The 15,419-nt window shown below is 37.5% G+C and overlaps 1 protein-coding gene across 3 annotated transcripts in view; it reads left to right on the forward strand.

The window, feature by feature from the left end:
• dlt (codanin-1 like protein dlt) overlaps positions 1-15,419 on the forward strand; it is a 40,988-nt gene that overhangs the window by 12,545 nt on the left and 13,024 nt on the right. Inside the window, exons 1-4 of one of the 3 annotated variants that reach the window (XM_011314005.1) lie at positions 4,844-5,095; positions 7,818-8,953; positions 9,368-9,608; positions 11,433-14,379. In XM_011314005.1, coding sequence (XP_011312307.1) covers positions 5,055-5,095; positions 7,818-8,953; positions 9,368-9,608; positions 11,433-13,932 — 3,918 coding nt within the window. In that variant the 5' untranslated portion in view covers positions 4,844-5,054 and the 3' untranslated portion in view covers positions 13,933-14,379. Of the gene's footprint in view, positions 1-4,843; positions 5,096-7,817; positions 8,954-9,367; positions 9,609-11,432; positions 14,380-15,419 lie in introns of those variants that run through there. The other 2 variants (XM_011314004.1, XR_892725.1) reach the window with 2 other exon arrangements.

A 15,419-nucleotide genomic window follows, 5' to 3' on the forward strand; every position in this document is an offset into this window, starting at 1 on the left:
CTCCCCATTTCACCCTTTCACGCTCATCCCTGCCTCATTTTCTCATTTCACCCTTTCACGCTAACCCTGCCTCATCTCCGCATTTCACCCTTGCACACTCATCCCTGCCTCATCTCCCCATTTCACCCTCAATTTTTTTTCGCCCGTGGGTAGAAAATTAGGCACCCTGACTTCGGAGCTCTAGACGGCCCTGGAAAATTGTGCTATTTTGTCACTTTTCTCCTTACCGACCGTGTTTTTTTTATATGGAGCTTCGAAGTCTGCCGCAAACCGTGGGGGGGTAAAAGTCACTCCGATTTTCCCACGGTGAGAAGGCCGGGCCTTAAACCGGAAGTAACAATACATGAAAATACCACTCATTTCCATGAAACTGAATATCAACAACTGATTTCCCTCGAGTAGAAAAGATTAGAACAGGAAAATTAGGCATGAAAATAATAAAATATCGTGGATTTTAATATTGTTTATTATAGGAACAGATTCATTACATACAGCTTTATAACTCAACTCATTACAGTTTTTTTTTCATCAAACCAAACAAAATTAAGAATTACAAAATTTGTTTTTATACTTAATTATTATACTTAATTTTCAAACTTTGTTGACATTGATAATCCTGATCCATTCATTCTTCAGTATTTTCAAGTCATCGATTCGTTAGGATGCAGAATAAAAGATGCTTTCTTTTTTTTCGTTTAAGCAATACCGATTGAACAATTACATTTTTGTAAAGAAACAGAATACAACAGGAACTTATTTTATATGGATAGGAATTTTTGAAGGATTTCCATCAATTTTTCTTTCAAACTCAAACAAAAAATGATAGACCTTCAAATTTTATAGTGCTGTTTAGTAAATTTTATGGAGCCAAACATGATTAATTACGGAATGTATAAGAAAATTTGACATATTGATAGTAATTTTTATTTCTGAATCAAAGAAGTTCTAGTATTCTAGGATTTTGCACCCCGATTGTAGTGCTCGGCACAGTAATTTTTCTTGGTCTTTTCTCTCCGTGCACGCGCGCTCCTTGCGCCGCGCTGTGTTATTCGCAAACCTCGGAAATAATGCGTTTTTCTACATCAGAGGTGGGCAACCTCTGCTCTTGGAACTACTCCAGCTCCCGACCTTCATGCATTTTTTAAAGAGAAAATATTGTTTGGAAAACAATTATTAAATATTCTCATGTTGTTAATAGATCTGACTTGACAAGCATATTCAAAGCTTTAATTTCTATATTTCCCGCTGTCAATGGCAAATGCACAAACTTCTCACAATCAAAAACATTATCGGCGTCCTTCAATCTTTATTTGATGATTAAATTTTTCCTTCTCAAAAGTTCACGAGTCTCGCACTTTCATTTCTACCCATGAATGTGAGTCTAAACGATAATTTTTTAATTCCATTTTTCCATCAAAAATTCAACAAATTGTTATAAATATAATTTCCAATTTTAAAATTTCATGAGTAAACAATTTTTCTTTTACTTATCCTTTATGTTTGAAATGGAAATTTCCCTCTTAAATTAACTCCTGATCGATGGACCGATCATTTTTAAGGAAAAATACGTTGAATCGTTTCTATAATTTTTTGAAATATAATTCTCCATTATTATAAAGGAATTACAGTGTTGTAAATGATTGCAAAATCAATAAAGAGACAGTTTTCTTTTACAAGTGAAAAACGCACCAGTTTACCAGGTGGCGCATCCCACGGAATAACGCAATGGGCGCGCGCAGCAGACAGCGAATTTTGGTTAATCAACAAACCATTTCGGGCAATTCAGGGACATATGTACTGTAAGCTTAAAAATCATAGAAGTCATAGATCGCGCAAGAATGAGCGAATGTCCCCTAGAAAGGCATGATGCAAATCCAAATTTTGAATAGCATGAAATTCATCGCCATTGAATTAGGAATTTAGCAGTGAAGTAGTAAAACTTGTTTGTAGGAAATTATGAATATTTTAAAAACTTTTTACTTCATCAAATGAAGTAAATAATCAAGGAACCGAGAAGAATCTATTACAGCAAACAAGTTGAACGATGTTGGAATAGATTATCTGTTTCCACGAGTTAAATATCATTAGATTCATAAAAAATTTTAGTATTGGTTAGGACGTTCTGATGATTTTTGATTTGAATAAAATTACATTATTGAAATATGCTGGACATGCTGTTTTTATGCTTTTTATTATGTACTTCGTGCATTTCAAAATAAAGAAGTTATCAGTATCCATAATATTCAGAACATCATGGGATAATGCATGGTTAGTCATGAAACTCTTCTATGATGTTATGTTAGTTCTGGAAATTATTAGGCTAAAACATAATGTCAAATCTGCAGCTCATGAAACGAGTATTGTATAAAAACTGAAACCTATAAGAGTGACACTTTGTTCTATTAACTGAACAGATAAATCATCAAAATACTTAAATGATTTTTTCTTGATAAGCGAAACTTTAGGATAATTGAAATTCCCAGAAAAAAACTAACAGAATTATAGCTTAAATTATACTTTAGTTCGTGTTTTTCGGGGGATTTCAGTCATGACCAAATGTCATTAACCAAATTTTAACACTTCTAGTTTTCGTGTGACTAATGAATCATAAACTTGAATACATTGATATTCTGAAATATCAGCATCGGTTCAATATTTGTTTCTTGGGTTATACAGTTGACGATGATATTTACTCTAATAATTTCAAAAATTGACATACTATCGTGAAATATTTATGGGAGGTCCATAGTCAAATATGTCACATTGAATGGTCTTTTGATTGTTATTGATAGTGATGAGTTCAGTGTCATGGCATTTGTTAAGTAAGTAATAAATAGTAGCATTTACTATTAATTACCAAGGTATTTCGATACTATAATTTTCGTGAATGGAAAAATTCATCACAACCACCTAATCAATATTCATACTTTTCATGAATGCAGGCAATTTTAGCTCATCCAAAAAGATGAACCATATAAATATCGCTCACAGGTGACGTCGGGAGATGGCGGCAGGGACCTAACTAAGAGCACTGAGGCCACAGGCCATCCATTCGAGATGGACGAGGAACAGACAGTAAGTGGAAAAGAGCTGAAAACTCATGCAGAAAGGATGAGGGGACGACCTAAAAAGCCGGTAAAAGATGCCATAGAGAGTTACATGCTGAGGAGAGACGAAGTCAATAAAATCCCGATAGGAAAGTCAATCGCACGTAAGCCGGAGAGAGAATGGAAAATAGTGAGGAGTAGGAGCGAATCGACAAACATGAACATGATTGCAGGAGAGGCGCTGACGGATGAGAGGGATGCAGATGACCCTGAGCCGATAGAAGCAGTAGACAATGAGAGTGTAGGAAACCAAGCAGAATGGATAGTGAGGAGAGTCTATTACACTGCCCGAACGTTGAGTGGCGAAAAGAAGAAGTTCCAATAAAACAAACAAGCGGAATGGAGGTCCCGGGAGACAATCGCAATGGTGAAGATGGAATAGATAACCAAATCGTGGTCACACAGGGAGCAGGGAATAGGGGGTAGGGGGTCAGCAGACTGGATGGAGATGAAAGAAAGAATGGGAGGTACCAGGCAGTGTTAGAAAAGGTGGATAGACTGGACAGAACGACAAAGGGCGGTATGGAAAGACTGGAAAGGCTAGCTGAAGAGCTGAGGACGAGTATAGACGAGTAGAGGACCTGTTGAGATCTCAAATAGCCAAGGAAATTAGCCCAGTGAGAGAAGGGCCTAAGAGGAGGGTTGCTGAATCGAAAGGAATGCTAAGCGGTATCAGCACAGGAGTGGAAGTAGTACAGGATGAAGAGAAATAGTAGAAACCCTAAAGAGATGAGTTGGATCGCTGACGGAGGACATGGACCTCGTGAAGAAGTTTTAGCAAGCCTCCTGAGGAATGAGACCCAAGGAGAGGAGGAGGGACTGGGAAGCCGAAAATGGAGGAAAAGACGCTGATAACGAGGAGAACCAGCCACGAGGAGGCTCTTGTAGGATGGGAAAGAAGTCAAAACGAGAGCTGAACCAGAGTGAAGAAGAGAAAGGCAGGTCCAGCGAGAAGCAGAATGGCAGTTTTGAGGAGGACTATCATAGTTTCCCCCCACTCTCAACTCCTGAATCGATCGCATCGCACTCGATGGTACCCTCGGAGGAGAAAATGCTACAGGATGGAGGTAAAGGTGGAGGTCAGTTCTAACGGAGACCAGGCTGGAAACCGAGGAATTCCATGCTAAAGAAACAAAATACGGAAAAATCGCTACGCCAAGAGGTGCTAGAAGAACTTGCGTGGAGACCAGGGCCACACGACGGAATATCAAAAAGGGAATGGCAGTTAACAACGTGGTAGCTAACGGGCTGGCAGCGGGATATGGAAAGGAGTGGTGTAGCCTCAAGAGTTTCACCATAGAGATGAGAAAGCTGGACGTAAGTGTGAAGAGGTGCTCAAGGTTAGGAGCCGGAGAACTCCTCTTCAAGCGAGAGAGCCATAAGGAGAAGGGGAGTGACACGCAGCGAGCCTTCAGATCGAGGGAGGTAGAGATAAAAGATGGTCTAACGCCCAGCCAAATGAAGATATCAGGACACCTGAATATACTGGCAGTCAGAAGAGCTGGGACTGAAGGCGATAGTCCAGTCCAAGCCTATCAGCAGGCAATTTGGATTGAAAACGGGGAGTTCAGAACGAGAGGATAAGGAAGCTGATGACGATGGGAGAGTAGCACCACTGGGACAGTAAGAGGCGGAGAAACGGCACGGAATCGCCAAATAGAGATAAGGTTGAGAAGTTGAGAGATATGAATGAGAATCATTGAAACTGGGGGGGGGGGGTCTGATGAGGGAAGAATCAGGGCAACCTGCCGGAACGTGCAACGATTAAACGGAGAGAAAGTGAATAGAACCTGAAAGAACCTAGAGAGGTTTGGCATTTATGTTTTGCTGGAGACACATATACTAAATCACCAGCAGGAAGGCCCGATTCAAAAAATAAACAGTATTACTAGTGATTTTAATTGGGAGCATCAACATGCAATCAAAAGATGTCAAAAGGGCAGGGGCATGGGGAGATTCTTAGGGGGAACGAGGAAAGACAATCTAAGGTATGCTCGGAGTTGCAGCCCTAAAATGATTAAGGTTCCAATTATAAGCGACTTAACGTGATTACACGGGTTACTTTATATTCCTGTGGTGGTGGTAACATTGGGAGATGGCGTATGCGCGACATTGAAATGCGAGGGCAAAATGGTTTGAATGTTTATGCACGTTTTGATAAGAAAAAATGGAAGTAATATGATGGTTCAGATTCAATATTCATTGGTGGAAATGAAAGTCGGATGTTCGTGAACTTGAGAAGGAAAAATCTAATCGTCAATAATTGTTGAAATTTTCGTCACCACTAATTTTTGCACTCATTTTTTCAAGTCCCGCAAGCTAGTCTAAAAAATTTGAAATTAGTCTTGCTTCCGGCAAAATGAATCGTTCCTGAATATGAAATCTCAGCAAGACGTGGCGAGGGATTTTTTTTTTAATTTGTTCAACAACTCTGACTGATTTATAGAAATGAGCTAAAGCGTTAGCGGTAATCAAAATTGTACCTCTCAAGTTGATAATCATCCCACTTTCAATTTCATCGTTAATTCTTAACTTTCAACCATCACATTATCTTTATTTTTTGTCCAGAAAAACAAGTCCGAATACGGGAAAATCACATTTTCAGGCCGGTTTTTGAGAAAAAAAAAAGCCTAAACCGATCTCTATTGATCACCTCAATAAATTATGCGTGAAATATCTCTAAAGACTAAAGGACGCTGATAATGTTTTTGATTATGAGAAATTTGTGCATTTCAATTAGGCATCGATAACGGGAAATATAGAAACGAAAAGTTTGAAAATGCATGTCAAGTGAGGTCTATCAACATGATAATATTTAATCATTGTTTTCCTAATAATATTTCTTCTGCAAGAAATCTATGAACGGTAGGGATGTTCTTGTTTTGTTAAATCGATTGAAAACAATCAACAATCAATTAAAAGAATAACAACAAAAATGCAACAATTTCCAAAATATTTCCATTAGAGAAATTTAAATTTTTCTTATTTTGCTTTTCTCACCACTAAGTTTTTGCCGAATATCCCCATTACTGGGTGCAGCCATAAATTTTATGGCTTGGGACAATTTTGCCTAATGAAATTTGGGAGCTGGAGTATGAGCGCGTTTATTAAATCAGAAGGTGGCAGATGCCCCTAATTAGGGGTCACATGCCCCAAATGAGCCCTGTCCAGTACGTAGTGCCTCCAGTATCAAATGTGAAAGGCCATAAATCATCCGAGTGTGTCGGGTAAAGTCGGACGGGTGTGATGAATCCAATTGAATAGAGTATGGGCGTGTTCGTATGTATGGGCAAAATAAGCTTAAACCGAACATTTGAAACAATCCATCTAAATATTTCCTGAGGGGGGCAAGTGACAAGAAATGTTTTGAGACATGAGGTGCAGCTTGCAAACATAAGCTTGAAAACTGAAAAAAATGCATGCATCAAATGTCCCCCTTGGAGCTATACAACTTATGTTTCAAGACATTTCCTGTCAATTGTCCCCCTCAATAGATATTTAGGTAGAATGTTTTGAATGAGAAAGGTACCCTGTATAAAGAAAGTTCTGAGCTTTTTTCTCATTAAAGTCAATAGTTTCATCCGCTTTCATCCGTTTATTAATTAACAATATTAGTGAACCGCCGTGACCTTCTACTTTTTCATATGTTGTTCAGTGTAAAATTTACGAAATGTTACCTAACAATAATGATTCGTGAAATTCCTTGTCGATTTTACATTTTTCAGAAAAATTACTTTTTCGTATTTTTTCAGTGACCAACCCGATAATTTAATGAATACTCCAGATTTTGAAAATTATTTTTATAGAAATTCACTGAAAACCATGCTGGCTTGCTGATTGGAAGAAATGGTCAGCAATTTTTCTCGGATATTATTCTCCGTCTGAAGAATTAACGGTAGACTGGTTTAGCTTTATGGGTACCTATTACCAGATTATTTTTATCACCTTCTTTCACACTTCCCATAATGAAGATCGGACTTATCCATTTTGTAATAACATATTTGAGTTTTTCATGAAAATCTGAAAAGATAGCCGGGTGTACATTACGTGTATCAATAGTCTAACTACATTATCCTTCTTTAATTGCTTGATTTCTAAAATCATTCAACGTCAATGAACTTTTAAGATAACTGGCAAGATTTAAATTCATGGCATACGGACTGCATACTGCCTACTTGTTCATCATCATAATTTAAAAAGGAGAAACATCCAGACTATCGATATCTCGAAAGTCTTTCTTTCAGGTGGCTAATTTTAATTCAGACCTCATTAAATTTTGAAATTTCCAGTCATAATTTTTATAATTACGGGGCCCTGAGGCCCGCGTTCAGTCTCGTGCACTACTAGTTGAGATACTGAAATTGTTTTTACCTGCATTCCAAATCTCATCTATTTAAACGGATTATGGTCTGTGTACTGTTATTAGATAATGAAAAGGATTGCTGAGACAGTTATATTATGGAGTTGGGAAAATCCTCTGAGAGTTCTCTTATCTATGTTTTTAAGAGTTTTTATGTATATTCCTGGTAGTTTCTTGTTGACAAGCAGGCCCTCTTGATGTTCTAGAATTACATCCTTAGAACATTTTTTTATATTTCAAAATATTCGAAAAATTACGGTCTAATAGTCTCCAAAAATTGAAAGTATTCTTTTCTATGCCAATAATTTGTTTTCACTTGTTAAAACTGAATTATTTTTTTTTCCTTCTAGTGTCATCCAAAATGGTCCATCAGAAGGAGAAGCCTCCCTTACCCCTAAAAAAGTCGTCTCCGAAAAAATCTCTGATACCAGTACACCAGTATCGTCGAGTCTACCTGATCAATTGAACCTGACTTGTCACACGAGCACTCCATTGAAGAACCCTGGACATAATTCCCCTTGTTACCTAAATTTGACAAGCAGCAGTTTCAATCAATCCTCAACCTCTTCAAGGCTCGAAAGCAGCCCTATTAACACTTCAATGGAATCTGAAATTTTAAATTCCTCTGTAGCATCAAGCTTACTAATTCCAGACTCTCCTATATATGATGGACCAATTCGAAGACCTAAAACCCCCGCAAAAAAATCCTATATGGAGGAAGATTTTCCTGCGCTCGGACAAACCCATAGAAGGATCAGTAAATGTAATGTAAACAGTTCGTCAAATGTATATAATTCTTTGAAATTTGAGCAGAATTACACCAGACAAAGAAAGAACTCAACGCAACTAGGGGATTTTCTAGTGACATCCAAGAAATCATCCCGAAGAAATAATTCTACCACTCAAGCAGAGAAGAGTATAGATGATGTAGGAGTAAATATTGAGAAAGATCTGAGTAATCAAAAGAAGACCGGTAATGGTTCCAAAAGAAGGATAAAACCAACGAAGTTAGAAGTTTCTGGGGGAGAAGGAACCGTTCAGAGTCAACTTTTTGGGGTTATTTCACGTCCCGAGACGAAGAATCCTCAATTTTTGGAGGCTCAAACTACAGACCAATCTGAGGACATCAGGAATTTTGAGTCGGAAAGAGCACTACTGAAATTGGAAAGAGAAAGAAAATCAACGTATCATTGTACGACTGAACTTTCGAAATGGCAGGTGCACAAAGCCACGAAATCAACGGAAGTCAGCACGTGCGCTTCTGTCGTTACTCCTAGATTATCTCTCGTTGATAATATGGCCGTCCTGGATAAATTGGCTGATCTTTATGGGAATTTGATCAGGCGAAATTTGGTCCCCAATGTGATGGCGGAACTTTATTTTATTATGACTTTGATTATTTCTCAGTCGAAGGGAACTGAGCATATATCCTTGAATGTCCTGGGAGGAACTGCCGGGTGTAAAAGTGTTGATGAAGGCGATATAGGTGAGAAGAATTTATAACTTATGCTACTTTTCATAAAAGCGGTTATAGTATATTGTGCACCATGGGAGGAAAACAGGGCATTCCAACCCGCGTGGGTATTACCGACCCGAGGCGAAGCCGAGGGTGGTAACCGCGCGGGTTTGAATGTCCTGTTTCCCTTCCGCGGTGCACATTGTTCTTTCCGTCATGGCTAACACGGAAAAGTTCGATTTTTCTTCGTAAATGAAGGGAGGAATGTGGGTTATGTTATCCCGAGGATGCTCAAAAACAATAGAAATCCGAGAGAGAGAATAGGCCACTTTCTTCCCGTCATTTGGGGAATAAAATCGAACTTTCCGTGTAGGTATGACGGAAATTATATTTTACATATTAAATGGTAGTTCAGATAGTTAATACTCGATTTTTTTTCTCCAGAGGTAGAGTTCATAGAACGGGAGAAAACATATTTAAGTACACCCCATAATTGTGTTTATTTTGCTACGAATATTTTAATTCACCAAAAGGATTTATTGGTTGTATTGGATCGAACGACCATCAAATTACTATATGAGAATCATCATATTGAAACATTCAAACCTGAACTGCGGCATTACTTGGTAGAGTTGTACGACAAGAAGGTGCTGGAGTCCAACGAATTTAAAGAGACTGATATAAGGTATTAATGCTGTTTTCCGATTCTAGGAAAGCATAATAAAATTTTTTCTCCTAATTTCGCAACTTTCAGTGCAGATAATACTTGTGCACTGTTAAATATCATATTTTGCGGATATCAACTATTCATAATTATCATTCAGATTCACACTATTTGATAACGATATCTATAATAGTACATTTCGGCATTAAGCTCTCAGTAACTTTTCTTTCGAATTGAGGTTCCATGTGTAAACATATGAAGTAGAAAACTAGATAGTCCACTTCCTATCGTCCGCCAACTATTTAGTACGCCATTGGTCCGGCCGCCTTACGCTGCGAGCAGCTTATTTTCTCTACAGTTCGTCTCTGTGCAGCATACGATTTTCCATATCTCCTATTTTTTGACGAAAGCGGCATGAAAAATTCTCCAAATATGCAACACAAATTAAATGCCTACATGATATCGACGCTATAAAGTAGGTATGAAGATTTTCTCGTGAAGGAATTGATCAATTTTCCAAAAATGTAGAATGACAAGCATTAAATGAAGACAAAATTTCAATTTTAATGTTCAATGTTCAATTTTAATGGTGGTTTTTCCTGTCAATAATTTCGATAAAACTTTTGTGTATAGAAATTTTAATATATCACTTATACTGGAAAAATTAACAGTATCTTCTAATTTTTTGGTTAAATGGTTTTGCACTAAGCTCGAGAGACCCTTATCGTTACCTATCCCCAATGCTTATATGGACCATTCGACCAATTCCTGTACCCTAATCTGGCTTCAACATTATTTTTTTTCGTTTGTTGTGCTCTTCCGACTATTTATGTCTAGAAAATTAGATTTCCCAATTATGAGGTGCATCCCAATTAGGAAGTCCATGCTGTTTCAATTCTTCGATTAAGAAAATGTAATTCAGTAACGCGGCTTTCAAGATTTGCGCGAAAAAATAATTTTCTTTACAACTTGCGCTATTTTAAAATAGTTACTACAGCGATCGCATCCAAATAACTGCTTTCTTTATCGCGCTGTGTGTGAAGTAACATTTAATGCTTACTCCGTGTGCGCTCAACCTTATACGATTAGGAGAAAGTGTTTCCCGATTCATGGGAGATTTGAAGGCGAGCCGGAAGCGGATGATATATTCGCACGAGTATAGAAAACACTTTCCCGCGAGTATCGGTCTCTACTTTTTTATCACAATGTTTACGAAGTGTGGCACGTGAGAGTGCGTAAAATGTCACTTCACACACAATGTGTCGGAAGATATTATTCGACACTCATGAGAACAGTCCTCTTGCGAATCGTAAACCACTTTTCTGCCTTCATCTCGAAATAGACTATTTTGTGATACCTGCCGAGTTCACTCGTCGGACTTGTAGTGGGAGTAAGGTGCATGTTCTTCTACATAGAGTGTGTAAAGTTTAAGGCAGTGCGTGAAGTGAATTATGAGTGCGCAAAGCGAAGCTTACGCTCGAGAAGTTGCTTTTATGTACCGCCTCTGAACTTCACGTATGCTTACCTTCGGCTCGTGCTATAAACCTCCCACGAATGCAAAAACACTTTGCCGCGATCATATCAAAATGTTCTATTTCTTACGTGTATATTGTGATATACAATTTCACATTCAAAACGCTATAATTTCCTCAAAAATTATGGGAATTAATTTCCAAATGGGTGTACAATATGTTACCTCAATGCAGATGAAAGTGAGGAATTATTCCAAAAATCGAAGAAAAGGGAATCATTGCGGTCACGGATCCTTTACTTATGGATAATTATTATTTTCAAAGGGAAACCTGTTTGACAAGTTGGAATAATACTTCTTTCTTTGCATTTCAGGACATTCGGTACGAATGTTTGCTTCCAAGTGGATACAGACAATCGCGAAAATTTCCCTTCAACCATCGCTTTCTCAAAGTTTCGAAAGCAGCGCGACCTGTTTTACCAGTCTTTAAAAATCTGGGAGGACGGTCATCAAGCTTCTAATTGGTGCTTTTCCTCAGCTTTAACCCGCAAGATAAACTCGTTGATCTCTCTCCACGACGAGACCGTCAACTACTACCATCTGGCCCGACTCTTTAAGTCTCAACTCCTTACTTCATGCCTTCAACATCCTTCGGAGGATTCATTCGATGACCAAACTCTTCCAATGCTAAAATCTTGGAAATCAGCAAACTTGGAGAAATTCAAACAACTTCAGGGACGTCTCGTTACTCCTCTGTCTTCAGATGGTATAGTTCCCCGCCCTTCTTTCCCAGGTGTTCAAGAATTTTACCGAGATTTTCTCCTCACATCTGCGAATACAAAATTCAATTCAATTCTGGAAAATTGTTTCATCCAGGAAATAACAGATTTAAACTCCACCGCCTTCAGCCTCAGTGATATGAAAGCAAGAGAAACCAATCTAGTTGAGAGCATGAAACAGAAATATTTCATCTGCATCTGTAGTCTTCAACTCTTATCGAAATTTTTAGGATTCCTCGTTTCAATTCCATTTAAATCTGAAGCTGCCACGTTAATTGAACGGAACATTCAGATTTCTTTAAGGAGCCACTTCAACCCGTCCTTAAATCTTCAAAAAACGCTGCTCAATGCATTAGTTCATAAGAAATTAACGTTGACAATCCCCTGGATGGTGGAATATTTGGCCGTTATGGACCCAGTGGCATTTAGACTTCCTTATTACATAAAAGTCTGCCAAGTTCTTTACTATATTTACAGGAATTCGGAAGTGCTGACAAGTCCAAAAGGTTCACTGTTAATTACTTTCATCCTGGGACGGCTTTTTGAACTTCCAAATTTTCCCAAAGATCTGTACTTCACTTGTCAGTCTACTTTTAATGATCAAAGAATTAGAGATGAAATATCTTCACATTTGAATCAATTCGAATGGTTTGAAGACTCTCTTTCACCTGCCAGCCTTAAGAAAACAGATGTTCTGCTCGATGAATTGGAGTTGATTGATGACAGAATAATCATTACGTGCTGTTCTTTCTTAAAAGAATTCAAGATACTGTTAATTTCAGAGACTGGTAACTTTGGTAATATCAACCGTCATATAACTCCAGTGTCCACTCAATTATCTCAACCATCAACTGAACCTAAAGTTAAGGCATTGCAACTTCAACAAGAAGATGCTTTCTTCCATGGTCAACCAGATTCAGTGAAGAAGACTGTTGACTTTGTCGCTGAAAGGATTGCCTCCAATGCCGTTAAGCATATCTGCAGGGAATTAATTCCATCGATAAAGCGGAAACACTTTACTGTATTAAGAAAAGCAGCAGTGGAAACGATGAAGAGCACACCCGACTTTAACAATCGTAAAGAAAAGCAGTTCCATCACAAGTTCCTAAACTCGGAAAATTCTCCTAATTTAGTTGCATTGATCATCAGAGACTTACGAGATTATGGAAATGAGTCGATTCCTAGGATCTGCCAGACGAAATGCACAAAGGCCCTGTTTTCATTGTTGTCAGAAGACACTCACACAGCTGTCATGAAAATGTGTGTCAAAATTTGCATGAGGCTATCGATAGAAAAGATCAATCAGTGGTTAAATTTTTATATTGGGGACGCAGTAAATTTCAAGCAGACTCATTCCGAATATTTAGTATTTAAGCCAAAACAAGAAGCGAAGGAAGCGAACATTTATATTCACGATTCATCAACACTCAGCCCCACTCAAATAATTGATTTAATAAGAGATTCTATGTGGGAATTGATGGAAAAAAATGGTAAGTGGTCAGTACTGACTGAAGAGAATGTGTTAAAAATTTTAAAGCGATTGAAAAAGGCTTTGTATGGACGAAAAGACTTTCAGACGTTTGTTGAAAAAACAATATATGTACTGAGTATTGATTATGCCATTCATTTGATTGTGTATAATCAGTATCTGTTTACTAATACAGTCCTTGAGGAATTTTTCGATTTGTGGAAAAATTACGAGGTTGAAGATGGAAGCAATAAACTATTTGAAGGGATTATGAGTTGTAGGAATATCCAGTGGCTACGGTATACTTGTGATTCAAATTGTTGGAAGAAATTCGGGAATCTAATTGACAGACTATTGAGAGGAAAACTTTTGGAAATTGGCAATTTCAGTGATCAGTGTGTGGCTATTTTTAGAAGAGATTTGCCGGAGGACGTAACGAAATTCTTGCCTGGCTGTATGAATGAGGCAATTAAGGGATTCAATGCAAATGATGAAGAGACAGAACGGATCAAAATGATGATGAGATGGATTTCTGCAGCTTGCAGCGAACTGGATGAAAGTGAAAATGAGAATGAAGATTATGGGAGTGAGGCTCAGCAGTTTAGATTCGAAAATTTAACACTTTAGTATCTAAATACCAGGAATCTAGCTTCTAAATGAAAAAAGGAGTAGGCAAATTTATCTTGAGGATTAAGACGCAGCTGTATAATTGGGCTACAGGAGGAAAATACCACAAATATATTTTTTTCTAAGAATTCTGAAACCTGGACATCAATTTCTAAAAAATATGGCCATATTAGTGTAACTACTCAAAAAGCGATAAAATTAGGAGCCTCAAACTATCGTTGGAGCTCGGTTATAGTTATCTCCAATTGATTGTATTGGCGGTTGCGGAGTCTAATTCGATTGTAATCAAGGGTTAACGTATATTATTTGTTTGGGGTATCCTTGAGGTGTAAAGATCATCAGCTAACTTTCAATATAGCACTGTTGCCGACCAAGTACCAGTTTGTTGTTTGTAAAAGTGGAAAAATAAATAATAAAGACAGGATAAGAACACAGGATGATAACCGATTCCAGGATGTATTCTCTTTTTTTTTAAGAAAAATTAAGTTCCAACTGTGCATGTGCTCATCTGCTACCTTCAGCCGCATTTAGATAAAATCATCCTAGGTAACAGAGACAGAGAGAGCGCTGACGTCTGCGCGTCTTGATTTCTTTTTCGATATCACAACTTTTTCGTTTTAGTAAAGCCATATAGCAGAGGTGGGCAACCTCAGCTCTCGGAGCTACTTCAGCTCCCGACCTTAATTAGGCTAAATTGTCTCAAGTCATAAAATTTATGGCTGCGCCCCCCTTCGGGCCCGTGATGCCCTGCGTGTAGGCAAGAGTAGAGGGGATATTCGGCATAAACTTGGTGGTGGGAAAAGTAAAATAAGAAAATTTTCGATTTTTCCCATGGAAACTTCCTTTTAATTACCCAAATTTTTGTTCTGATTTTTTTGATTAGCTAATACGTTTGTGCACTAACGCATTGCACAAAAAAAATATTCGCAACTTCCATATATTGCTTGAAGAGGAAATATTGTTCAGAAAACTATGAATAATTATTATTATGTTGTTGATCATAATAAATTTCCGAATTTCCCTTCTTTATTTTTCACTCTCAACGCCAAATTAAAATGCCGGAACATTTTCCTAAGAAAAATATTATCAGTGTCTTCCAATCCTTGGAAATATTTAATGCATAATTTTTAATCGATTCCCATCAATATCGATTAATCTTCTTTTTAAACTCACCAGTCCATCCAATTTTTTAATTTTAAGAAAACAGAAAATGTCCAAGCACGTTAGAAAATTTCACAACATCGCTTATCAACATTAATAGTATTTCTCAACAAAATAATAATAAAATAGAAAATAAATAATAATGATGTTTCTCAATTTTATTATAGAATCTGCGGGTATTATCAAATTGAATTATCACTTCGTTTAATTGAAAAGTCGAATAAATTTGACCAATTTTCAATATGTCCTTGAGAACATACTAGTTCAAGCCATTTACGAAAAAATGTCCTGAAATCTTTCTTTTTAAACTCATTCCGTTATGTAGA

The sequence above is a fragment of the Fopius arisanus genome, unplaced genomic scaffold, assembly GCF_000806365.1.
Source record: "Fopius arisanus strain USDA-PBARC FA_bdor unplaced genomic scaffold, ASM80636v1 scaffold00139, whole genome shotgun sequence".
Lineage (NCBI taxonomy): Eukaryota > Metazoa > Arthropoda > Insecta > Hymenoptera > Braconidae > Fopius > Fopius arisanus.